At 41.2% G+C, this 24,943-nt stretch overlaps 5 protein-coding genes across 6 annotated transcripts in view; 2 read left to right on the top strand and 3 right to left on the bottom strand.

The window, feature by feature from the left end:
* Positions 1-28: 28 nt before the first annotated feature.
* On the bottom strand, positions 29-2,783 carry cnep1r1 (CTD nuclear envelope phosphatase 1 regulatory subunit 1). The gene is made up of 6 exons (XM_053318492.1): positions 2,724-2,783; positions 2,256-2,327; positions 1,880-1,953; positions 1,515-1,624; positions 578-632; positions 29-477 (listed from the first exon to the last, which is right to left on the bottom strand). The coding sequence occupies exons 1-6, from the start codon at positions 2,746-2,748 to the stop codon at positions 436-438; spliced, it is 378 nt and encodes a 125-aa protein (XP_053174467.1). The 5' UTR covers positions 2,749-2,783; the 3' UTR covers positions 29-435.
* Positions 2,784-3,580: 797 nt separating this feature from the next.
* Positions 3,581-5,907, bottom strand: LOC128357018 (arylamine N-acetyltransferase, pineal gland isozyme NAT-10-like). 2 transcript variants are annotated; one of them, XM_053317243.1, is made up of 2 exons: positions 5,318-5,907; positions 3,581-5,032 (listed from the first exon to the last, which is right to left on the bottom strand). In XM_053317243.1, exon 2 carries the CDS (start codon positions 5,025-5,027, stop codon positions 4,155-4,157), a length of 873 nt encoding a protein of 290 aa, XP_053173218.1. In that variant the 5' UTR covers positions 5,028-5,032; positions 5,318-5,907; the 3' UTR covers positions 3,581-4,154. The 2 variants fall into 2 exon arrangements, with proteins under 2 accessions (XP_053173218.1, XP_053173212.1); XM_053317237.1 differs by having other exon boundaries at positions 5,376-5,903.
* A 662-nt stretch (positions 5,908-6,569) lies between these two features.
* Positions 6,570-9,890, bottom strand: LOC128356562 (arylamine N-acetyltransferase, pineal gland isozyme NAT-10-like). The gene is made up of 2 exons (XM_053316835.1): positions 9,849-9,890; positions 6,570-7,844 (listed from the first exon to the last, which is right to left on the bottom strand). Exon 2 carries the CDS (start codon positions 7,837-7,839, stop codon positions 6,967-6,969), a length of 873 nt encoding a protein of 290 aa, XP_053172810.1. The 5' UTR covers positions 7,840-7,844; positions 9,849-9,890; the 3' UTR covers positions 6,570-6,966.
* A 1,248-nt stretch (positions 9,891-11,138) lies between these two features.
* Positions 11,139-13,478, top strand: sdr42e1 (short chain dehydrogenase/reductase family 42E, member 1). The gene is made up of 3 exons (XM_053316834.1): positions 11,139-11,195; positions 11,595-11,671; positions 11,968-13,478. The coding sequence occupies exons 2-3, from the start codon at positions 11,610-11,612 to the stop codon at positions 13,064-13,066; spliced, it is 1,161 nt and encodes a 386-aa protein (XP_053172809.1). The 5' UTR covers positions 11,139-11,195; positions 11,595-11,609; the 3' UTR covers positions 13,067-13,478.
* Positions 13,479-14,530: 1,052 nt separating this feature from the next.
* Positions 14,531-24,943, top strand: part of wtip (WT1 interacting protein) — a 28,307-nt gene continuing 17,894 nt past the window's right edge. The window contains exons 1-2 of the mRNA XM_053319592.1: positions 14,531-16,273; positions 24,552-24,653. Coding sequence (XP_053175567.1) covers positions 14,767-16,273; positions 24,552-24,653 — 1,609 coding nt within the window. The 5' untranslated portion in view covers positions 14,531-14,766. The remainder of the gene's footprint in view (positions 16,274-24,551; positions 24,654-24,943) is intronic.

Genomic DNA, 24,943 nt, shown 5'->3' with positions numbered 1-24,943 from the left:
CACATGAAAAAGTATTACATAATAATAACAACAATAATAGTAAGAAGAAGAAGAGGCAGAAGGAGACTTTTTTTTTTTACACCTTAAGAATTTATTAGGTAAATAACTTTAAAAAATAGATTTAGATAAAATACATGCTCAACATCAGAAACAGAGATGAACACATCTGAACTCACACTGAATGAGTCAAATATATATCAAAGATTTATGTGAGCAGATCAGCAGCTTTCACTTCGACACTGTTTAATAAAAAAAAAAAAAAAAAAAAGGCCCCATTCATGTCTTCTTCTAAATTCATTTCCATAATGCAGACAAAAATCTGCCTCGGTCACTGTTCCCCTTCCTTCGAGACAGAGTGATCAACCAGCGGATCTCCACAAAGCCCAGACACGCTGTCTGACTACCACACACACTCACACATACACACGCCTGTGGTTATTGGATGTTCGGTCGTGGTTTGAGGATGAGTTTCCCCGTCTGTAAAAAGACACACATAAGAAGAGTCTTTATGATTTTATACAATTACAAGTCACTTGAAGAGTACAAGTCACAAAATGGAAGGGATTTGTTGACCTACATCGTCACAGGACATGTTGTATTCTGCTAACACTGTCCGACAGCGGGCAGCGATGCTGAAGAGGTAGGGGTCAAAGATGTTAACCAAAAGGAAGTCAAAAGGTACCACAGACCTTTCTGAATTACAGCTGTACAATGTAGCAAGACGTAAGACATGTTGCTGGATCAACCTCCCACATTGCAATCAATGAATCACAGCCTTTTAACATAATCAGCATGCTGCTCCTGTGCTACTTTTAAAATAACTTAGTCATGCCATCTGTAATATCTAAATGACAAATAAAGGAACCTTGAACCTATATAAAAGGATGCAGAATGTGTTTATTGCTGATCTCTGTGTGACTCACACAAGATCAAGCCAGTATTAAAGTAAAAGTCTGGTGTATTTTTATAGAGTGTATATGTATTTTTTGATTTGTCAGCATGGCCTATGAAGAGAGCAACAATTCGTTTATCTTATGAATAAGTATGGTTTAACTAGCCACTACCAAAATTGGTTCTTTATGTGAGTCACACAAGATTGTCTGGTTTATTTTTATATAGGTTTTTGTGTGTGTGTGTGTGTATGTGTGTGTGTTACTCTCAGCATGACCTATGAAAAGATCATCAGGAACCACTACAATGCTCCTGTTCATTTTATTGATGAGTTAGGCTGACCAAAGCAAAAATAAGGCTCCATCAAGCCTACTAACTTCAATTTGGAAAACTTAGCTTAACACAGAAGAAGCACAAAAGCATTCTGAAAGAAAGAAGCTCAGGAGCAGCACACTGATGATGTCAAAGGACTGTGATTGGTTGATTGCAATGTTGAGTCAGGTCCTGTCCTACAATATAGCACAAGAAGGGATGAGAGCAAATAAGCTGAAGTGCAAATGCCAAAATTATTTTCTGAACTATTATGTCCATGCTACTTCATGTGAATTCAGACAAAAGGATACATCGATGGTGCCACAACTCGTTTGTGAATGCCAGCAAAGAACAGAGCTATGAGGGTGATGCAGCTGATGGTGAAGAAGGGATGATTCCACAGTGATGAGAAGAAGGACACCTGCAGAACAAAAAGGAACAAAGTCACATAAACTGTTATTGATTATGTTGATAACAAAACTTTAATTTTATTTTGTTATTATTTCTTTATTAATGAGTGCAGGTTTAACGGTCTATTGCAATTTCCCAGATTTTGACATTGGATTGTGAAGAGCTGGTTCAACATAATAGGAGAAATGTAATTCCAATATCATCTGCATGTTGAGTTTCCCCTTTATGCTACAGGTCACACAACTAAACTAAACTTAATACGTACCTTTTGTGTGTCAGGGTCTATCAACCAGTTCCAAGCCCCAGTAGCCGTACATACAGACACCACTATCAAAATCACTGAAACAAGAGGAGACAGGAGAATTAGGCTCAGAACAGCAACATGAAATGTACTTCACCAAATACTAACCCCTGTATGTCTTTTCCCCAGTGTTGGTGACACTACATTAGCTTTGTTCACACACACTTTGACATAAGTCACTTGTCATTATCCTTTCACCAACTTCTGCTTTTACTGTACTTGCTATGAATGCTTTTCTCTTCAATCATAAAAGTAGGGGTCAGGTTGACGTCAGTGAACAGATATGCACAGAATTGACCAATTGATATCTTGGCAAATGGTGACTGTATCAGTTACTTACTTCTCCACCTGCCTGTTGCAGGTTGCAAACAGGAGACATACTCTGTCAGTCTTCTCTCAAAGGCCTTCAGGTCTGACAACAAAGAAAGGTTCATAAATACAAATTTAGCAACTGGATTTTGAACCGTAAGTGTATGACTTATTTTCGGGTGAAATTCTCTTTCCCCTGTGCAGGATATGTAACTTAATTGACTGTATAAAGAAGTTGACATAATGTAGATAATTAACGGATTCAACAGATGCTTTCTTAACTACTAACAACACAAATGATTGCCTCCTGTCAGTGCAGCTAACAAACATGCTAAGTGCCGTAAGAAGATTAACCAGCTAGTTACCGTACTGTTGCGGCTAACTATGAAATCACAGCCTAACACCTTTGTTTTGTCTGCCTCCTGTTATTACAGCAACAGGACTAAATAAAATCGGGGACCGTTTAAAACGGTGATAATTTGCTTTCTGTGTTGGTTACCTTCGGCCTGTTCCAGTGAGTTCATGTCTGAGCCTTAGTCCCGCCTGTGCGCCTGCGCCCCCCTCAGCTGAAGGACAGGCAGAACAGACCAATCCGCATTGAGTGTCTGCTCAGCTCTAACATGATTGGGTAAAAGTTAGCTAATAGGCGGGTAGACAGCGCTAATGTCCCGCCCCCTGTCTAATTGTCTAATGAGAAGCCTGAAGACGCCTGATGGCGCTGTTTGTCAGCTGACAGGTTGGGGTCAGACACATTTATTTTGAGCCAGGTTTCATATTCAATAATTATTCATAAATAAGCAAAACATGGGCAAATGGCGCCAGTCCTGTTCGGCGACTAGTCACCTGTGCGTTTGGGGAAATATCCAGTTTGTGCTGCTTGCACTTATCTTGTACTGCCTGAGTCTGTATGTTTCCTTGCTGTATGTTGGCTGTCTTTGTGTGAAGGTGACACATGGCTTTCCCCTTTAGAGGATTAATAAAGTAGCCTACCTCTTATATTATCTTAAAAACATAAATAAGTTTGTAAACAAAAAAACTCTCTTCTCAGTTTTTGTTGAAGAATGTACTTAGAAACTACTAAAACTTTTACCAAGGCTGTAAAAACTGTATTTTTGTCTCAAACTATTGTTGTTTTATTTATTTTTTGTATATTATTTTTCTTATCTGTTGTTTATGATCTCCCCTACCATTGTGTTCACAAGAATGTACCTTGTTCTTTTCCTTTTTTTTCCTTTTGTAAAGTTCTAGAGAAAGCTGAATTATAATGGATATATTCATTTTATTTATTCAAGACTAAACTACATGAATTAAATTTTTATAATGTTATTTGGGGAAGAAATTAATTAAAAGTCTGGATTCAAGAATTCATGGACCTTTATTGTCATTTCACCTATACTTTTCAGTTTCAAATGCAATATATGATTTATTGATTTATATCATTTATATATTATTTATTAATTAGGTACAGACTCACCTGTCCATAATACTTTGTTTCAGACTTCTAAATCCTAGTTTTCGTTCATTTTCTGCACACTTTTATGTTATGAGGCATGCTTGGTTTAAGTGTAATGATTGCTACACAACTTTGGACTTGCAAACTGTTTATTTTCACATTCATTCCTTATATACTGTCATTATTAACATGGTTCAAAGCATAGTTAATTTATAAAACAGATGATTATTCACTTAACTTCCCTACATCCTTAATAATGAAATCAACATGGGTTGAGCCCATCATTCAGCTTTTCATTGTCTCTTTTCACTTCTCATTGCATCATTTACATATAACAACAACAACAACAACAACAAAAACAATTGAAAGCATGATTAATGTTCTAAAAAGGCATCTCTTCAACAAGTTGCTCTACCTGGTCGATCAAAAAAAGAAATCAACACATGTTGTGGCAACATTCAACAACCATGTTGTTTTTCAGATTGAGTAGTCTGCTTTTTTATTTACAGGCTGTAGTTTGTTCTGCAGCTTCACACTGAGCCTTTCCTGCAGAATTTGCTCTATCTCATCATCTGTTATGTTCCTCATGTCGAACACATCTACACCCTCCTCAGGTTTGAAGGTGACCTCACTGTAGGTCCAGCCAACAAGTACTCTGAAGCCTGCAGGTGTCTGCAAAGAGCAGATGGACTTACAGGTGAACAATGAACTAGGATCTGTCTGGAGTATGTGGTTTTTCTCAAAGAAATCTTCTGCTTGTCTGGGCTTTACGGTGAAGCAGTAGATCTGAAATGTTTCCTTCTTGTTCACCAGACTTGATTTGGCAAAGTCTGGATTGAGAACCTCTGGCTTTCTACCAGTCTTCTCCAGCACCCAGACACCCTCCTGGTCTATCAGACGAAAGACACCGGCTGCCTGAGGTTGGTCCTTTCCAGAGATGAGCTCCAGAGGCACCAATATTTGACAAGACACCCCAAAGCTTACATCTGCTATGTAAGCCTTTCCATCAATGACAACCTTGTGGATGAGATGAGATTCATGAGGGCCAAAGTCATTGATGATGCTGCTGAAGACTCTGGAGCCCAATGTTGTAGTGTTATAGCCCATTTCTCTCAGCACCCAGCCGAACAGAAAGTTGTTCTCAAAACACCAACCCCCACGGTTGCTCCTCACTATCTTATTGAAAATGACATCAAGGTCCATGACGATCTTCTCACCACAGTGAATGCTGAGGTTTTCAAAAGGAATTGACATGACATGCTGTTTGTGGATCAATTGCAGTGTTGCAAGATCGGGCTTATCATATGAACCATGGAAACCAATCCTTTTGAAGTACTCCTCCAAATTCATCTTGCCTGGAAAATACAGGATACAGCATGAAATTACAGGACAAACCTACCTGTTGCAGTTTCACACAATTTTGTTAAGTCACCTCTTAGTCATGTCAAAACTTAAAAGGTTTTCCCACCAATATGATCATAAGGGGTTTTAAAGTAATAATGAATCTGGAATTGTTGCGCTTCTGTAGTTTCTCTTGATCAAATCTAACATGGACAAAGTTCAGTGCATTTCAATAAGTACAACTTTATGCTTGTTTTTGTTAATATATCAGACATCAGAAATGTTCAAATTTGACATACCTCAGATTTGATTATTAAAAACGTTGCTGTAGAAAATACTAGCATTCAGAAGGCTTACCTCTCATATTACTGTAGGTCGAATGACTAGCAATCAAAATTGTGAAGGGCAGGTATTTGTACAGAGCAAAGGCTGCACCACAAAGCAATTCAGTTATTACTTCTAGTAAATGAGTTGTACAGCTTATGAAGTCAGCATCACATGACTGTGTCTGGGTTATTGATTTACCCAGGCCATGTGGTGCTCCACTGCTGCCTCACTATGGTATGGAGTACACAGGGAGCAGACAGATCATACAAAAATCATTTCATACACCTCTTGTAATTGTTAGGGTTTCCTTTATCCATATCTATATGTACTTCCTGTGATTTAACATAATATTCAGTGTGTTGGTGGGGTGGAATTGCGTGTGCAGGTTTGCAACCTATGGGTGTCAGGCTCAAACAGATAATGTCCTTTGCCCATCATCCTCTGTCTCAAGGTGCTACTGACCCCTGCCATCTGACTCTCAAGGCCCTGTTTAAAGCCTACAGTAGACTGGGAAGTAGCCATGGCATTCTTCCAGTATTTTGTAAGTAAATCAACTAGTTTAAGTCTATTTGAATTTCTTTATGGGTATTTATTTCTTCTCTTATCAGAAGAAGCCGGTAAATGCAGGCAATAACAGGCAATAACAGGGGAGAATGACTACAGCTCAGCAGCATCTTTGAGAAATCTGGTAGAGGTTTAGTGTAAGTGGACCGGTATAAATACTGTACTAAAATAAGTACAGGGAAAAAATGGGGGAGACAAAACATGGACATAACACAGACTGTGTGCACACCAGTGGCAAATAGTTATTGCAGAGTTATACAGCAGGTGCAAACACAAGGATTTCAAATGTAGTAAATAGAAACACAATTTAGGTTATTCCAACACTTGATGGTCTATGCTAAGATTTGCCTTTATGAGGCCAAGAGGACAAGAAGAGGATCTGAGATTCTGTCAGTAAGAGGTCAATGCCCTGTCCTCTTCAGCTTGATCAGCAGTAATGGACTGGCAACAAAAAACCTGGCAATACTCCATCAACAACCCTAAAAGGGTCACTTCCCTTTTTATAAGTCTGCTTCCTGTAATTTTGGGATTATATACATGTAAATGGCTCCACCTTACTCTTATGTCATGAAACTCAGTTTTGTCCTCCAGCCTTCTAAGCCAGGCTCAGTCATGTTTTTAGGAAAAAGATGCATAAGTTTAGGAGTATAATTTTGTAGCATTATTTATGAGCATAGTTACAGGAACATCCTTGAATAACATATTAGCATTAATGGCTCTGACTGGAGTGCTTAGAACCTCATTAGGTCTTACACCATGTATTTAAAAATAATATATTTGTATATTTGTTCCATCTATCAATTCTAGATAGTTTGCTGTTCTACACATATGCCAAAAACACAGATCCAAGACATGTCATTCATCCACCCTCAACTCTCAGATATGTCCAGACAGCTCCATCCGTCCACTGACTCCCTGCTACCACACTGCACGGAAATGTAATCCAAAGCATTGTGAATGTTTAAATTAGATGATCCCTCAACAAGCTGCTCCACCTGGCATGAAATCAACGCACATCATGACATAATCAAAGGACCACAACAGGACCTGACATTTGTCAAAGTGTGTAAAAGGATTTGTTGTTTACAGGCTGTAGTTTGTTCTGTAGCTTCACACTGAACTTTTCCCACAGAATTTGCTCTATCTCAGCTCCTTTTATGTCCCTCATTTCTAAGACATCAACACCTTCCTCAGGTTTGAAGGTGACCTCACTGTAGGTCCAGCCAATAAGAGCTCTGAATCCTGTAGGTGTCTGCAAAGAGCAGATAGATTTATTGGTGAACAGTGAACTAGGATCTGTCTGAAGTATGTCGCTTTTATCAAAGAAATCTTCTGCTTCTCTGGGCTTTAAGGTGAAGCAGTAGATCGTTTTTGTTTCCTTCCTGTTCACCAGACTTGATGTGGCAAAGTCTGGATTGAGAACCTCTGGCTTTCTACCAGTCTTCTCCAGCACCCAGACACCCTCCTGGTCTATCAAACGAAAGACACCTGCTGCCTGAGGTTGGTCCTTTCCAGAGATGAGCTCCAGAGGCTCCAATACTTGAGAAGACACCCCAAAGCTTACATCTGCTATGTAAGCCTTTCCATCAAAGACGACTTTGTGGATGAGATGAGATTCAAGGGGGCCAAAGTCATTGATGATGCTGTTGAAAACTCTGGAGCCCAATGTTGTAGTGTTATAGCCCATTTCTCTCAGCACCCAGCCGAACAGAAAGTTGTTCTCAAGACACCAACCCCCACGGTTGCTCCTCACTATCTTATTGAAAATGGCATCAAGGTCCATGACGTTCCTCTCACCACAGTGAATGCTGAGGTTTTCAAATGGAATTGACATGACATGCTGTTTGTGGATCAATTGCAGTGTTGCAAGATCGGGCTTATCATATGAACCATGGAAACCAATCCTTTTGAAGTACTCCTCCAAACTCATCTTGCCTGGAAAATACAGGATACAGCATGAAATTATGCCACTTTCTACTAGCCCATAAAAAAAGTTTGTAATGCCAATAAAAATGTATAAACATTAAATAAAACATTCAGAAAATAGTAATAGATGATGGCCATGAATTTACATCTTCATCACTTGCTCAAATCCAACACATAGTGTATAAAAATAATCACTGCTCATGCCTAAACCTAACCAAATGGGTATGTCATAAAGATTAAATTGCACAGATGGACATGATATTTGGATGAGAGCATATCTACAAGATAAGGTCCCAAGAGTCCACCTAGCACTTCATGCACAGGTGTCTTGCCAATCACAAGGTAGTTACACCCTAACACTGCCTTATATTCTGCTTTACTCTAAATGAAAGTAAGCATCATGTTGTATTAAAGAAGACTGAAACTAATCACTGAGACCATTTACTGAGGTAACAAATCAAGCGATAAGTAGGGTCATTGTCTCTTCTTTACAAACTGACCTCAACAGGGCTTCACTTGTCAGAACAGGTGTTGTATCAGATTCTGTTTCATTGTCCTTGTCTATATGTGTTCCACCTAACCTTAACCTGCACCCAACCTTATTTCCAATCCATTCAGTTATATATGTTACCAGTGATGGAAAGTAACTCAGTACATGTACTAAAGTAGTACACTTAAGTACAATTTTGAGTTAGTTGTGCTCTACTAAAGTATGTGATCTTGATTTTATGTGAATTTATATTTCCACTCCTCTACATTTCAATATTGTATGTTGTATTTCACTAAATGTATTGGACAGCTTGAGTAATTTTTCAGGTGAAGATTGGACACAGCTTTTAAAATGCAACACATTGTTAAAGATGAAACCAGTGGTTTCCAATGTGTTTGTCTTTTGACATCTTACAAAAAGCAGTGTGTAGCCATGGTCACATTTCAGATGTCTATAGGTTAACAGCGCCCCCAAATAGTGATTAGTGATACAAATGATCCAATATTTCAACAAAAATCAAAGATTAATGTCTAAAACTGGACAGGGATTTGTGCATCAAAAATGCGTTTTTTCTTCTTTTCTCTCCCATTAATCATCTCATGAACTCTCAGTTTTATCTGGTGATCCTTTGGAGAGGCCCCAGGCCCTAGGTTGGGAACCACTTGTATTATCAAGCTAACTGTATATAAAGTAGAAAAAGCTGAAAGCTCCACCTCCAGCAAATACAACAGTAACATGCTGCTCTAACACTGATGCTTCACTATTAATGATCTAATGATGTCATATATAATATCAGTCAGAGGGACCAAACCACTACTTTTACTGTAATATTTTAACTACATCAAGCTGACAATACTTATGTTATTTTACTGAAGTTGGATTGCAGGACTTTAACTTGTAATACAGTATTTTTAAATTGCTGCATAGGCACCGCTTTTACTTAAGGATCTGGATTCTTCCAACACCATCTGCTAGGTCTAAACCTTATCATAACCTAAACCAGAAGGAGAGCCCAAATCTACAGGGGAGCAGACTTCGACATAATACCGAAACCACCCGCGTGGTTCAACATGAGCAAATCAAGTGTTTATAGTTTAATGTTTACCTTCATCACTGACAATTTGTCATTCGTTTAGATTTCAAAAGTTTTCATAACATGCATATTTGCATATCTAATAGCCCAGAGGTTAACAGTTGACCACTTATGTGTTGAAGCCTAACTTCCCAACTGAAAAAAGAAAACGTGAGCAAACACGTAGCGGAAATGCAAACCAACTGTTTTATTTGAGGGTTGCAAGAATACTGTTCTAACACCAACACTAAACTTTGCAAATTGCAAATATTATAGATAATTCTTAACAAGATCGTCTAAAGTCGCATAAATACATAAACTGCGCAAAACTGAGGTGGAAAACATGCCTCGCCCGTCAGACTTGACAGTATCGTTCAACAGTTTACTGAACCCCTCAATTGACCGATCTTATTTCAAATCCCCCGGTCCAGCGTTTGAAATGACCTCTTACCTATAAACTGTGATGTAACCTGCGGCTTGGAGTTGTCTGCTGAAGTTTAGACCCAGTGATCAAATGTGACGTGTTGATCCACGAGTTTGTTTGCAGTTGTACGTTTCCACGGTGACCACTAGATGGCACTTTAACACACACACAGAGTGTGTAATACTCACTATAGTTTTTTCTTACAGGACTACAGATGAAATGATACTGTGGGGATACTGTTTAGCAGGAGTCCCTAAACATACAATGTATGCATTTATAGTCTAAGATGCACTCCCTAAACATACAATGTATGCATTTATAGTGTCCAGTTCAGACATTATTACATTACATGTATCACATCAAGCTCCCGCAGTTGTATTTCTCTTATTACTTGTGATTGTGTTTTTTAAAAAATAACACTAAATCTTTCACAGCTATTTTTATCCTCTGTTTTTATTCTGAGGGCATGAGTCTCTCACTGGAAGTTTCATTGTTGCTGACTGAGAGCATCGAGCTAACTTTCAAAATAAAATCCCTGTTGGCAAAAACGTACAGACAAGAGGATACATTCAAAATTATACGCCAAAGGTTCTCCAGTTGTATTTGATACATCATGATCTCGGACTGATTGTTCAGGTAAATTCAAGATTCAGGATTCAAAAGTTTATTTGTCATGTAGCCTACTTACATTTTCAGTATGTGTGCATGTGAGGGTGGTGTACTCCAGGTTTTCAAAGTGAGAGGCAAGCCTGCCTAGGGAAGCTTCAGTTTCAGGGGAAGCTCAGTCAGTTGAAGTAAAAAGATTTTGCATTAATTATTACATTAGTCAACAAAACGAGATCATGGAGTCAGAAATGAATAAACGCCAAATAAATGCCTGTCCCCTAGGTCCAGCTTGACGCCGACTGCTACATCTATTATTGTTAGTCATATTTCTATTATTATTTCTGTTGTTATTGTTGTTGCTGTGTGTCTCTCTCCCCCTCCCTGTTTCCTCTCCTCTCAATAAAACTGATTTAATGTACTCTATTAGAAAAAATAAATATTAAACAAAATATTTCTCATGAAAATATTTAAAGATAAGTAGCTGAAAGTAAGTATTAAAATTTTAAAGAGCCTATGTTCAGTTTAGAAAAATGTAAATTATTTAAAAATGTCAGTAACTGCATGTCACATCTCATATTGTGAAAGTACGGCCGCCTAACTTCCTTTGTTATTCTTTTGTTTATACGTGCGCTTGACGCAGCTGGTTGGGTTGCGTCGTTTTGTGACGTATTTTTGCGTAAACGTGCGTAAGCACGTGACCCTTCGACCAAGGAAGCGCAGATCAAACACCGGTGCAGGGTGCAACAGTGAAGATTAAATAATACTCAAGTGAGTGATATTCATTGGGAATTTCTCTGGTAAACGGTTGATGTTGAGATTGGCACCGCCAGAAAATGCGTATCTGTTGCGTTAGTTTGAGGCATGCTGACTATAGCCCCTTAAGTAACCACCAGTGTGTAGTTACCGGTAGTTACCATGGAGCAGCGGTGAAATAAATTTGACTTATATAAGTTTACTGTAGCCCACATTGGAATAACATAGTTCCACTTGGATAATAACACAGTTTAATAACTAGTGCGAACTGTAACTGAGAGTCGTTGTTCTCAAACGACGATAATACTTCATGTGTATTTTATGGTACTGTGTGGTACTACATTATCTCCTAAAACACAGGTAAAACACATGGTCTTTTGCTGTTATCTAATCATCGTTTCTATGAACTCACAGATTCACTCTCCTGCAATGGGAAGTGCACGTACCAACACGTTTCTGATCACCGGGGGATGTGGGTATTTTGGATATCGGTAAGCACAATTTGAGGTTGACTTATACTTATGAGAAACATTGAAATACAGTCCGTTAACTTTAAGTATTGATTTCACTTTCCCTGTGCAGTAATGCTACTTATCACAACAAGGTGGCGGTGTTGCACCAGTTATCTGTGTTCATTTTTATGCAACGAACAGAACTGTGGTAGATTAGAAAGTATGAATATATATTTATTTTATCTTTGTCATGAATATGCATAGCACGACTTATTTAAAATAAGAGACTTGTGCGGAAGATTGACTCATATTTAATAACATGTTTCCCCCTGCAGGCTGGCATGCTCCCTGCATAAAAAAGGAGCCAAAATCATTCTGTTTGACAAAGTTCCTCCATACCAAGCAATGCCAAAGGACATGGAGTTTGTTCAAGGGGATATACGTGACCATGCACAAGTTGAGAAGGCCGTCACTGATGTGGACTGTGTATTCCACCTTGCCTCTTATGGCATGTCTGGCAGGGAGCAGCTGAACCGGGATTTGATTGAGGCTGTGAATATTCAAGGCACACAAAACATCCTGAAGGCCTGCGTGGAGCACGGAGTGTCCAGGTTGGTGTACACCAGCACCTTCAATGTGGTGTTCGGAGGACAAGTGATAGAGAATGGAGATGAAAGCCTCCCTTATCTACCTCTCCATCTTCACCCCGACCACTACTCCAGAACCAAGTCCCTGGCTGAGATGGCAGTGCTAAAAGCCAGCGGCACAGCACTGCAGGATGGCTCTGGGGTGCTGAGAACCTGTGCCCTGCGCCCAGCAGGCATCTACGGGCCTGGAGAGCAGAGGCACCTGCCCAGGATAGTTGGCTACATAGAGAAGGGGATCTTCAGGTTTGTTTATGGTGAACCCAGCAACCTGGTAGAATTCGTCCATGTGGACAACCTGGTGTCAGCACACGAGTTGGCTGCAGATGCTTTGACAGCAGAGAAGCAGCACTGCTCAGCTGGCCAGGCCTACTTCATCTCAGATGGCCAGCCTGTCAACAATTTTGAATTTTTCAGACCTCTGGTAGAGGGCTTGGGCTATCCTTTCCCCAAACTGCGCCTACCTATCTCTCTCATCTACTTTTTTGCCTTTCTCACAGAAATGTTCCATCATCTCATCGGTCCCCTCTATAACTTCCAGCCACTGCTGACACGTACAGAGGTGTATAAAACTGGTGTGACGCATTACTTCAGCATGGCAAAAGCTAAGGCAGAGCTTGGTTATGATCCTCAGAGGCACAACCTGGATGAGGTTGTACAATGGTTCAGAAGCAGAGGCCATGGAAAAAAATGTCACAGCTCTGTCGTCAGTCGATTCGTACGAAATGTCCTGGTTGTCGCTGCCTTTGTGGCCGTGGCTCTCTCTTTTCTTCCAGTCGTTGGCGGTTGATTAGCTGCTAAAGTAAAAATATCAAGCTGACATTTTCCAAAATGCCATATGTAGCCTTCTGTATCAAGACTGGTTCATGACGAGGTTGTTTACATGTAAACTTATATGACAAGTACAGATTGTATGTCATAAGAAGCAGCTGTCTACAGGCTAATTTACAACAATTTCTTAAAATTAACATGTTTAATTAAGGACCATCTCTTTTGATACTGTAATACCTATCACATGTGAATAGAATGGTATACCTCATGTCTTCATTCCAGAGATTATTAGTGTAATGCTACCTCTTTTCTCCACAACAGTGAACATTTTCTGGGGGCAAAAAATTACAAAATAGGTGCCAATGTTTTTCATACTGTATGTGTGAAAGTGTAAATAATTAACAACAAATGTTGCAATAAATAAAACGTTTCAAGGGAAACAGTTTGTTTTTCACTTTGCATTTTTTCACAAATCTACCTCAACAATCTGCACTAACCTACTGCAGCCTACATAATTTAACCCAAATGATTCAGAAAAAGGTTGAATTATTACATCAGAGACAGGCAGTCAGACTAATAAAGAACCAGTGGTAATAGTTATTCATTCATTCATTTATGGTTATAGCATTTATACTCAATGTATCACAGTCACATAGTAACATCACTTAACTAAACTCTAATTTGTGGCCATGATAAGACAAACAGCCCGTTTTCGCCCACAGCTTCTTATTTGGTTTCCTTAATTGCCTCATAAATATTACATTGAGATTAATCATACACCATGCAACCTAATAGAAACTCAGAACAATCCTTTACCTGCTTGTGCATGGGCCCCCTTTTTATTCAATATTTTCTTACCAACATTATATCTATTTAATATTTAAATAAGGGCTCATCATCATCTTAAGGAAAGGAATATTGATTCGCTTTAGTTAGGGCGTCCTGAGAATCTTTTTCGGACTGAAAAAAAGTGAATTTGCCCTCCATATTACCAATTCACTGCAGCTTATTCCTGGTGTAAAAGGAGTCGGACCAGGTGAGGCGTGCTTTGTGTGGTATTTTAGTCTGCCTGGGATGAATGCAGACGTCCCCTTCTCTCTAAACTATTCTCTTTTCAGAGCCGGCAGCCCCTTGCTGAGTTGGTCGCAATCATTGTTTCTCTGCAGCATTAACCACATTCCAGAGAGGCGCAGCGCATCCTGTCTTCATCCCCGCATTCCTTTGGCGCAAACGAGTCCCCTGCGTGAAACGCTATTTTATTTGGATTTCCACCCTCCTGCTGCGGTCAAATGGATACACAACCGGTATTTATGGCGTATCCGATTATTCAGCCTACTTTGATTTCCAGCATAGCGAGCGTAAGAGAAATCTAGAGGAAAAACCAACAAGGGGAAATTCCTCCGCGCAGCGCGCCATTGACTGTAAAGACCTTTCAACTTAACAAAAACTGAAGTTGACAAACGTATCCCTGTCGGCTCAAACGCTGAGAAAGAGTTAGTTTTTTTCGGCGAAGGGGGCAAAGCGGGAGAAGACGATGCGGCTCTCGGCGGAGCTTTGTGAGTACGGCGGTGGTTTAGTGTAAATGAGCGACGGCTGTACCGCGGCGTTGTGTTTTGATTTCCATGTGAAACGCAATTAGTGCTCCGCGGTGCTCGCTACTTTTGGCTCGCGGAGCTGAGCGCACTCTCAACTTGTCCCCTCTCTCCTCGGGAGCACAACATGGAGCATTATCAGGAAGATTTGGGACTCCGGGCCAGTAAATTGATGGAGGACCTTTCTTTATATGATGCGTATAAAGACGGGATGTACAGCGCGAGGAGAGACTTGGTGATTAACCCCGATTTAGACTTTTCGGCTCCGGCGGTCGCGGAGCATAAAAGTAAGCCAATGAATGGTACCTCTGTGCTCCACCAGCAGCATCACACCGTGGAGAATTTCACGACTGGGAATAAAGTGTACAACGCGGCTCCGGTGCGTCCGGTCAACTGCAACCGGACCGTTCCTGTGGATTTTTGCGCCCCTCAAAGAGACGCGGTTTATAGCGAGGAGGGCTGTTGCACCAAATCCGAAGTGGCTCTACCTTGCTACACGGGTGCTTCCGAGAGGCACAGGAGGTACTCTCTGGAGGTGCAGGGCCACAGGTACAGCACCGGCTCCGCTTTCGACGGCGTGCCCCTCAATAAGCCGGCGGCTTTGCCCGGCAACAGGTGCAACAGTGTCTGCATCACCAGCACTCACGACGGGAGATACAACGCCACCAGCCCCCGATCCAGCCTGGCATCTTCCCTGTCCTCACAAGAGCACAGCAAGCATGCCAGTCCCAGATCGAGCATCAGCAGCCCGCGTACTAGTTTAGTGGTGCCGGGCCAGGACAGGTACACGAGCCCCAGATCCAGTTTGGTTCACTGTGAGGGATCCAGTGTCCTCAGTCCCAGGTCCAGCTATGCAAGCACCGCAAGCGACACGAGCAAACACTCCAGCCCCAGAGCCAGCCTCAACAGCTGCGATTGCTGCAGCAAGCCCAGCAGCAATCGAACCAGCGGCATCAGCATGGGCTACGACCAGAGACACACTAGCCCCAGGTCGAGCACGGCCAGCCAGTACTCTTTCACCACCAGCCCGAGATCTAGTTACTCTGATTCCCGGTATGGGCCCGTGGTCAACCACGATCTGGAGGGGGCGATTTTACACGCGGCCCCGCTGGCGAGTCCACGCTCGAGCATCTGCAGCCAGGACGGGAGCGCTAGACCCGGTGCCACCGCGAACTGCGTGGTCAGTCCCCGGTCCAGCATCTCCAGCCACAGCTCCAGAAGCTCCCGCAGCTCCAGGGGCTCTATGAGCACCTATCCGGATCTGCAGTTGCCTTCACCTAGGTCATCGATGCTGGGCAGCGGTTTACACGAGGACACGCTGCTGCAGGAGTTTGGAGACTCCAGCGGTGGCATGCAAAACCGCATCCATCTTCAGGGCATCTCGGCAGTGCCGGAGCCCCATCAGCAACAGTCAGCCCAGACGGGAGTCTGTGCGGAGATGACCGCTGGGTCGCCGTCGTCATTTAGTTATGGGGTATCATCAAAAGCAGCATCCTCGAGCCAGAGGTTTAAGCTGCCTTACCAGGTGACCCCGAGCCGAGAGAGTGGGCCAAGCCAGGCAGAGAGACGGCTGGAGGCGCTCACCTTGGAGCTGGAGAAGGAGTTAGAGATGCACATGAAAAAGGAATACTTTGGTAGGTCATATTAAGTGGAAGAGGTTTGTGAAGTCAAATGTTTAAATTACAATGTTTGCAACTGATCATAGTGGTGGGAAAACAACTTCCAGAAATCAGTTTAACTATAAAGAAGTGGTTTCCACATGGCTTCCTTTTATCCAGTATTACAATACAATATTAAGCCTAAGACGAGCCTCATTCATATTGGATCTTGTTTTTAGATAAGTGATATTGAAACACGGAACTGCACAAATGTACCACATAGGTGATTCAAGGAGAGGTGATTGTATCCAGTGATTTTAGTTATTTGAGTGCAGTTGTGACCTGCTATCTTCTTCAACTGGCTGGCACTTAACCGTCTACACATAGTGTTTCTCCTCACACACTTGTGTAAGGCACTGATGCTCTGGCCCCTGACTCCTGGCTGTATACAGGTGTGTGGGAGAGCTCTGCATCCACAGAAGAAACCTGTGCTTGGAGGTTTTTGATTTTTGGAAAGATAGATCTTTAAAATCCCTAAAAAAAAAAAACAGCGGTTCACGATGACTGCTTACCAATTCCCCTCATTGCTTTCTTTTTTTCACCAGTGAGTATAAAGAAATCTCCATGGAAACGATTGAGCAAACATGTAGTAGTATTAACAGTGTGAAATGTGACCTCAGTATTTCATCACAGCCAGGGGTTCATTGAAATAATATGAGTAGTAAACAGCACTTGTTTATTTCTCTGTGTAGGAAAAGCTACGCTAGTGTAAGAATCACAGTCACAGATTTGTCCTCTCTTCAAGTTCTGTTTGCAAGCGGCTAAAACTACACGGCCACTAACAGGTCCCTCTGTGGCAGATAAGAGTGGTTTTGCAGGGCAATAGTAATTTCTGTCTTGGCAGAGCTAACATTTGCACAGCGCTGCGCCATGCTCAATGGAACCTTGTGTTCTGTCGGGGCAGACGGCCTTCGGTCATTCAGAGCAGTGTGGTCTCGATTTGATGAAAACGCAGTTATCCTCTGCAGGAGTGTATACTGTGGTGATGTTACAGTAGGGATGTGATTGTAATTGGAGCCATCAGACTGGAAATGTTTTCCATCTGAAACTGTTTGAAGTTTGACCCTCTATTGCCATTTAGTCCTTTTTAAATGTTTGTTTTCGCCTGATTTATAGTAGTGAACATTGTGGCACGTTTCTGTGATTAAGGACTTTGGGACTAAATATGTTTGCTTCACCAGCAGCGACACAGCTACAGAAAGGCTGCAGAGGAAGTTGCTGTCCACCTTTGAATCAGCAGCCAGACAAACGGCTGCAGAACAGTGGCTCGTTTTATAGCCGGTGCACTTGCTCAGAGAGAGAGAGAGAGAGAGAGAGAGAGAGAGAGAGAGAGAGAGAGAGAGAGAGAGAGGCTGAGACAGCTGTTGATTTGTTACTGAGAAGCAGGTGAGAGGAGGAGGTGGACGGAAGACAGGCGGGAGAAATAAGGAAGACGGCAAAGAGGGGGGGGGGGGGACTGGAGAGATAATGGAGAAAGAAGCAAGAGGGTGGAAATAGATAGAGATGGTAGAGAGAAAGGAAAGGGAGGGCTATAGAAGAATGCAGCTAGACTGAGCCCAATAGAGACAGCTCTGTTTCCGTAGCGACAGTGGAGAAATTGATCGCTGGGGCTTTTTTTGGTGGGTTGGTTGGAGCAGGGGGTGGGGGGGCCCAGTACTGCCTGCCAGTGTCCCACACTGCCCGCACTGCTCTGCCGGCCGGCCCTTGTGTGGCCTCTGTTTGTTGTGGTGGCGAAGGAGCTGTGAATCAACAGCTGGCCCGATACAGGCTTGCAATTGAAGCGGCGGAGTGAGGCCCACCCCAGCCCCCTCCTCCTCCTCCTCCTCCTCCTCCCCTCCACCACCACCACCACCCCCGCCCTGACTCCCCCGCGAAGCCCTTCATTAACCAGCCAGTGGGGAGTCGGGCAACACCAGACACTTGGCACACGATCTTGGCTGGCGGGCCAGACATAGTTGGTGGGGGTCAAGTCTGATCACCTGCCCAGAATTATAATGGCAGTAGTCATGCACATGGCTGACACACACACAGATGCTGACTTGTGGACAACTGCACCCGGGCCTACTCTGCATCCTCTGTGTGTTCAACAAAATATATACTGTACATGCAGAAGTTGCAGTTGACATAAGATTAGATGCATAATTTATTAAGTCTCAATTTAAGTCTAAAACTTACATTATCCTCTGATGTGTGAAATTCTCGTAGATGTTTTAAGAAAGAAGACTCCTCCTGACATGATGTCATATTTCCAGGCTATCTGCTACACATTTTTTTTACTGTTCCTTAATTTGAATTTAGAATTTCTCCCGTCTTACACAACACTGCGTCAGTATGGTTTTAAATCAAAAGAAACACCAGCTGCAGAACTCTAATTGTGGCCACCAAAAAGCCACAAGAACATCCATGAAGCACAAGGGTGGTTGTTCTTCAAGTGTCTGAAATTTGGGATGTCACACTTGTCAAAGCTTGATGGGAAGTTAATTGCTTTAGTCAGCATATGCATTTCAATATGCATACAATTTCAGTATACTATGCAGTGTTTTTTTGATGCTCTGTTGTTTGAAATATATTTAAAGGGGACCTATTATGCTTAATTTTAGTCATATATAATGTCACAATGTTGGATGTTTATGTGAAACATTGCCAAATAAGAAGTAATTCCTGTGAGCTTCAGACTGCTCTGAACACTCGGTTTCCAATGTTTTTTTTCTATTTTCGGCCAGAGCTGATGTCGGCTTGCAACAGATTTCTTTATATGGTCATTTGCTCCACGCATGTGTCCATATGACACATTTGCATGCGTTTTGGGGGTAGTCATGCTGAGCCATGAGTTAAGTTGAGCTGGCACACTTTAAGCAATAAAAATCTCCAGTTATTTAGTTATTTAAAAGTGTTTGAATGAAAGTTTGAAACGTTTGAATTAGTAAAGCAAATGTTGGGTTTGCATCAGCGTTAACTTAACAACAACTTGGATTCGGCTGACTCTCGACAGGCTTCTGGGAAGCTGGCAAATCAGGACAGAGTAGTCTCATCTGAAAGGGGGGGGGGCTTAAAGATAGCAGCTAAGACTGCTTGTTATAGACAAAGGCTGAACTGAGGGACTGCATAAAGAGCCAATAGCCAGGTGTAGGTGGTGTTGCGGTCGGGATCAAGACATCTCGTGCTAATACATATAGCCAAGATAAATAAGGAGTGTTTTCAACTGTGAATCATGCGAAACCTTTCCAGTAGAGTCCCAGAATAAAAAAAATATAGAGCTGTGAAATGAGAATTATATGTCCCCTTTTATTATACTGTCTTTTTTTATTGAATGCATAGTCCCAGCTGGGTTTCATCCACATGTCCTGGTAGTGTTAAGCTATATATGATCTACCATACATGATTCTTTGATAGTGGAAACACATGTATCTGCTGTGTCTGCAGTAAAAGAATCACTCATATCAGACATGCAGAGCTGTTTAAGAATTTTGCTGCATTTTCACAAACTACCAATCTTCTAATCTCACCCTTCCTTTGTATGACTGACAGCTTTCACATAACCTGCCTATATCTTTTGGTGATTGGTTTGATCTAATGCTTTAACAAGTCAAAGACACACAGAGTGGTTGTTAAAGTTTCACGTCTTAGGCTGTGCAAACCTTCTTACAACTCACAGTAAGACTCACAGAAAGTCCAGTGTGTTTATAAAAGACTTTCAGAAAAGAATGATTATTATTCATATTTTATATTGAATGTATTATTATGGATTTCACATACAGTGTTGCTGTTACATCAGGAAGATCAGAAAGGTTTTCTTTTGCTTGATCTTCACATTATATTTCCTGACTTTCCTCTTTTGGAAATAAAGTCTATTTCTTTATACTGACATACATATACTGAATGTAACTGGTTCATCACCTGATTAGTTTTTTTAGCATCAGACTGATTAGATACCCAGTGTATTCCTGCACAGCTATCTAAAAACCAAACAGTTTGGTTTGATCTTACTAGTTCAAAGGTGCAGGAATGTATGTGCATCGGGCGGCGCAGTTTTATTTTTAACCCCAGTGAATGCACAACATCCTGTCCTTGCCACATGGACATGTTATGAAATGGGCACATGAGGGAATCGGCATCCTGTTTTAAATGAAGAACAAGAGTGCCTCAGAGATTTCCCTACTGTGCTGGAAAATGCTAACCACATACTCATAGCCCCATTAAGGATTTTTAGCATTTGTGTGGAAATCAACAAAGCACACAGTGTTTATCCCCTATGTTCATTCGTGTTTTCAGATTGTTTTCTCATAACAAAGATAGTTTCCATTTTAACAAATAAAATATCCGCAGTCAGGCCGACACATGGTAGAGTTTTTTAAGGAGCTGCAATATAGTTGCAACCAGATGGAATAAACTGATGAGGGTAAATCAGTGTAGCTTTATAAATAAATCATTCTTTTTAGTTTAGCCTTTGGGTAGAGTCAAACCTGAAGAGCATCATCAGTAGCTGCATGGCCATAGATTATTCTGTGGGGAAAAAAATGGAAATAAGACCTTTTAGAAAGGAGGGAGAGATGTTTATTTTTTGAATGCTGCTTCAAACCAGTTATTAAACAGCCACTCATTAAGCTGGATAATTATGCATAAGAAAGGGCTTAGAGGATAAAAACACACACACACACACACACACACACTCAAAATGTTTCTTAGACAGTTGTCTGAAACACTGCTTGTCGGCTGCCAGGCTGTAGACTGTGTAATGTAGAGAATTAGTGACTTTGCTTGTTGGCATACAGAGAGGATATGTGTGCAGTGAGCCAGTTGTTGCTGTTTGGTCTGTGAGTATATGCTTAAATGTTGGAAGTAACCTTGGTGTCAAGGCTACATAATGGACTCAATGTACCGAGGGGGGGGGGGGGGGGCACAGGTGGCAGGATGACAATACTACATGAATTATAGTCCACAAAAGACCATAGAGAGGAATAAGATGCTTTCAGGACAATGTGCTTACATACAGTTAAACATCTCATATTAATACAGAAGTAAAAGTCTATATTTAACATATGCAATTACCATCTGAAGTATTACTATGTCAAGAGATTGTGGATTTTGTCCATTGGTGTAACTGCAAATAACTACAAAGGGAAGTACGTTGCCCTAATGATGTAACAAAGAGGACACACCTTACATTAACACATGAACAGAGATAAGTTTGGATCTCTTTCGGCCACCAAACCTGACACGTATTCTGTTAACTCTGCACACACACACCAAAAAAAGAGGAGCTCTCTTAATCACAAGGCAATTAAACGCTACAATGCTGGCTGAAGAGTAGAGGGTTTAATAGTGGACCAGATAAGGTGAGAGGGGAAATTAGGTCATTACAGTAGGAGGAAGTAATCAGCAAAGTGAAAGATATATAAATTACAATCACAAGAAGCAGAACTAATACAGTGACCAAATACAAAGTATGCTAATTATTATAAAGGCTTACTGTCACAGTTCTTCTTTGTAATGCAACAAACAAATATACTATTTGTGTTGCTGAAGTCATAGAGGCCATTGTGCCACTGTAAATGAAAAAAGGCTGGAAGAAAAGATTTACACTCCATCAATTCTGGCTAAAATGTAGACCGTATAATTGACGAGGATTTCAGAGCTTACACGTTCCTCTAATAAAAAGAAGCCAGCAATAGGGTATATGTATTTAGTCATCGTCTGTTGAGTCGGCTGAGTTGATGAAATAATTTTCTATTTACAAAGGCTCATATTCCTCTGAGCCACAGCGATGAATAAGGAATAACCAGTTAGTGTCAGAGATCCAGCCAGGAATGAAAAGATGTCATATGTGTTCATTAGGGTGACCTCTGCTCACTCTGTATCATGTAAACATCCGGGTTTTTAAAACGGTGTGTTTCGGTTCCGCTGAAATCACTTTCTTTACCATTCTAGTCCTTTTATTTTTTTGGGAACTTGCTTTACCAATCAGGATCACTCAAAGCTGACTCATTCTTATGACCTGTTTTGGTCGGTTATCTTTGTCAAGAGCACGAGTGCAGTCATGAGTTCAAGAGTCACACCAGGAAATGCCAATATTTGACTTTGATTTAGATGAATTAATATGTCCACACTTTTGGTCGGTTCTCCAGCACCCTTGCCCTTCAACTTTCTTCACAATGTCACAGGGAAGTGATGCCTCGGATAGTCAGAGAATTTCACTCAATCTGTCCTGAAATGTGTATTTATTTCAAAGATGAGGAAATATGAAAAATATAATAATTTGCTTGTGGGAGGAGGAAGATGAGGAGGATGAGGAAGATGAGGAGGATGAGGAGGAGTGGGGGTGGCTTGCAGCTCCCCTGTTGGGATCTTGTGAGATCTTATGTCCTGTAGGCACTGTGACCCTGGACTCACCCCACCCAGGCTTTGACCCTGCACTCCCAGAGGAATGTGACCCCAGCGTAGGTCGTCTTGTGCGTGAGAGTTTGGAGATTGTTAGTCTGCTGCATCCAAACAGTTTTTAACCACTGTTATATATATATATATATATATATATATATGTTTTTGTTCACTAAAAGTCACAGCACTCTGTAGCTGGGTTAGTGCAGGTTTAATTATGTGCATCTCAGATTTCCATTCACCTCGTATACCTGTAGATAGCTGCACTGACTTTAGGTCAGTCAGTGCATCATCCTCCGCCTACTCATCCTCCCTGCAGTGTTTGTGACTGACAGTAAAGCTGAAGATAAAAATACATTTCTATAAGGGAAGAGTTGATGATTAAGAATATAAGCTCCTTGACAACTTTGTATCACATTACTCTTAAGCACAGCAGGTAAACTCCAGTATCTCCAATTAATTTTGCTCAGTGTCCTGATTCAACTGTTAAGCTTCATGTCATGAATCTGTGAGACAGTTTGAAAAGACTGGAGCTTTGAAGTGCATAAAATGTCCAAGACATGAAAAACAAAAGGATGAAAAACCTTCCTGTATTCTCTGTTAAGCTGTTAATGGTCCATGAATGCACCACGTCCTACATGGTCCTCTGTTATTCAACGCTACAGGTTTTTTCCCCCCACTGTGGTAGCAGCCAAAAGAGGAAAAATTCAACCCCCTCACTAAGTCATACACTCTCACAGATCAAAAATCAATGAAGTCAGGGTGCATAGCTAGAGCTGCAACAATTAGCCGTTAAACAAATGATTATTGGCTAACTTTTTTGATAATCAGTTAATTGACTTGAGTCAGAATCCTCTGGTACTAGCTTCTTAAATATGAATTTGAGTCTAGTTTTTTAGCCTTTGACAATAGCAAACTGATTATCTTTGAGAATAACACCTTTTTTTACCTTTTTACTGACATTTTATAGCCCAAACAACTAATTGATAAAGCAATACAATAATCGAAAACATGTTACACACAAATTACACATGGTGAATTTAAAAACTATTTCTAGTGATAACTCAAAAATGTAACCCTCTGGTATCTGAAAAGCCTGTAAAACAGATTCTAGTTGGGTGGGTTTTTGGTTTTTTTACTAATATGCAATAAAACTCTTCTATATCATAGTTCAATTTAGAAAAGAAGAAAATAGAAATGTCAATCCATTGTGCTAGAATACATCTCCAGAAAGCATTCAGAACATTCACTTTTTGGCTCGATATTAAGTGTGTTGCAGCAGAAGACTGGCGGTGCTCAGTCAGCTTTTACTTGGAAGAAAGGAAAGCACAGACAGTTGTATAAGCTCAGGCCTCAAGTCTGTCCTGCTCTTGTTGACAATCAGCCCACATAATCATCACCTCTCCTGAAGCAGTGTGCCTCGGCCATGCACGGTATGATGTAATGTGTGGAAATATCAGCAGTGCGAGTTTGACTTGTACATATATCGACGAGAAGTCATTAGTTTAGTTTTGGACTCTCTCTTTTTCAGCGGAACAATTGACCAGTTGGGTTTAAAGGTTTGACATACTATGACATCTCTGTATTTTTTTATTTTATTTTTTTACAAAATTGCGATTCCAAAGCTGTCATATTCAAAATCACATTTGCCTCCACTGTTGCATAATTAAAGGAGTGACAACTGGTGATTTGGCAGAGTCTGTTTTTTGATCAGCTTTTCAACAAAGCTCCAACAAAGCTGCCAGCACGACCACTAAAGTGTTTGGCTCGTAATGGTGCACACTAGTAGCAGGCAGTATATTCATCAAATAGCTCCACATTCACCAATAATTCTCAATATTAAATGATTGCAACTAAGTGACAAATGTGTCTCCAACAGGTATCTGTGTCAAATGTGGGAAGGGTGTGTACGGAGCCAGCCAGGCCTGCCAGGCCATGGGGAACCTGTACCACACAAACTGCTTCACCTGCTGCTCCTGCGGTAAGTAACACTCACAAATCAGTGATGAAAAAACCTCCATCCGCACTTGCGCATGTGGACTATTTAAACCTTTGTGTGTTGGAGTTGTGTGTTGCATTGGTCCTGTGGGTGTGTGTATTTGGCATATTTGAGTGGCTGCAGGCGACAGCTTTTTAAATGTCAGGAACTGCTGTATGATTTTATACTTGCGGCTTGTTTTACAGTGTGCTTGCTTCCTATATGCGGACTGTATTCAGTTATAACAGCTTGTCAGAACGTTATGCTAATAAATCACCTGTTTAGACTGTTGC

The sequence above is a fragment of the Scomber japonicus genome, chromosome 1, assembly GCF_027409825.1.
Source record: "Scomber japonicus isolate fScoJap1 chromosome 1, fScoJap1.pri, whole genome shotgun sequence".
NCBI classification, from domain to species: Eukaryota; Metazoa; Chordata; class Actinopteri; order Scombriformes; family Scombridae; genus Scomber; species Scomber japonicus.
Note: the sequence above shows the minus strand (reverse complement) of the source record. Positions and strands in the feature narration are given on the sequence as shown.

Coding starts and splice junctions, on each gene's coding strand:
- cnep1r1 (XM_053318492.1), bottom strand. CDS start 2,748: ATGAACTCACTGGAACAGGCCGAAG. Junction 1,954..2,255: donor TGCAACAGGCAGGTGGAGAA/GTAAGTAACTGA, acceptor CTCTTGTTTCAG/TGATTTTGATAGTGGTGTCT. Junction 478..577: donor ACAACATGTCCTGTGACGAT/GTAGGTCAACAA, acceptor GTCTTTTTACAG/ACGGGGAAACTCATCCTCAA.
- sdr42e1 (XM_053316834.1), top strand. CDS start 11,610: ATGGGAAGTGCACGTACCAACACGTTTCTGATCACCGGGGGATGTGGG. Junction 11,672..11,967: donor TGTGGGTATTTTGGATATCG/GTAAGCACAATT, acceptor TTCCCCCTGCAG/GCTGGCATGCTCCCTGCATA.
- LOC128356562 (XM_053316835.1), bottom strand. CDS start 7,839: ATGAGTTTGGAGGAGTACTTCAAAAGGATTGGTTTCCATGGTTCATAT.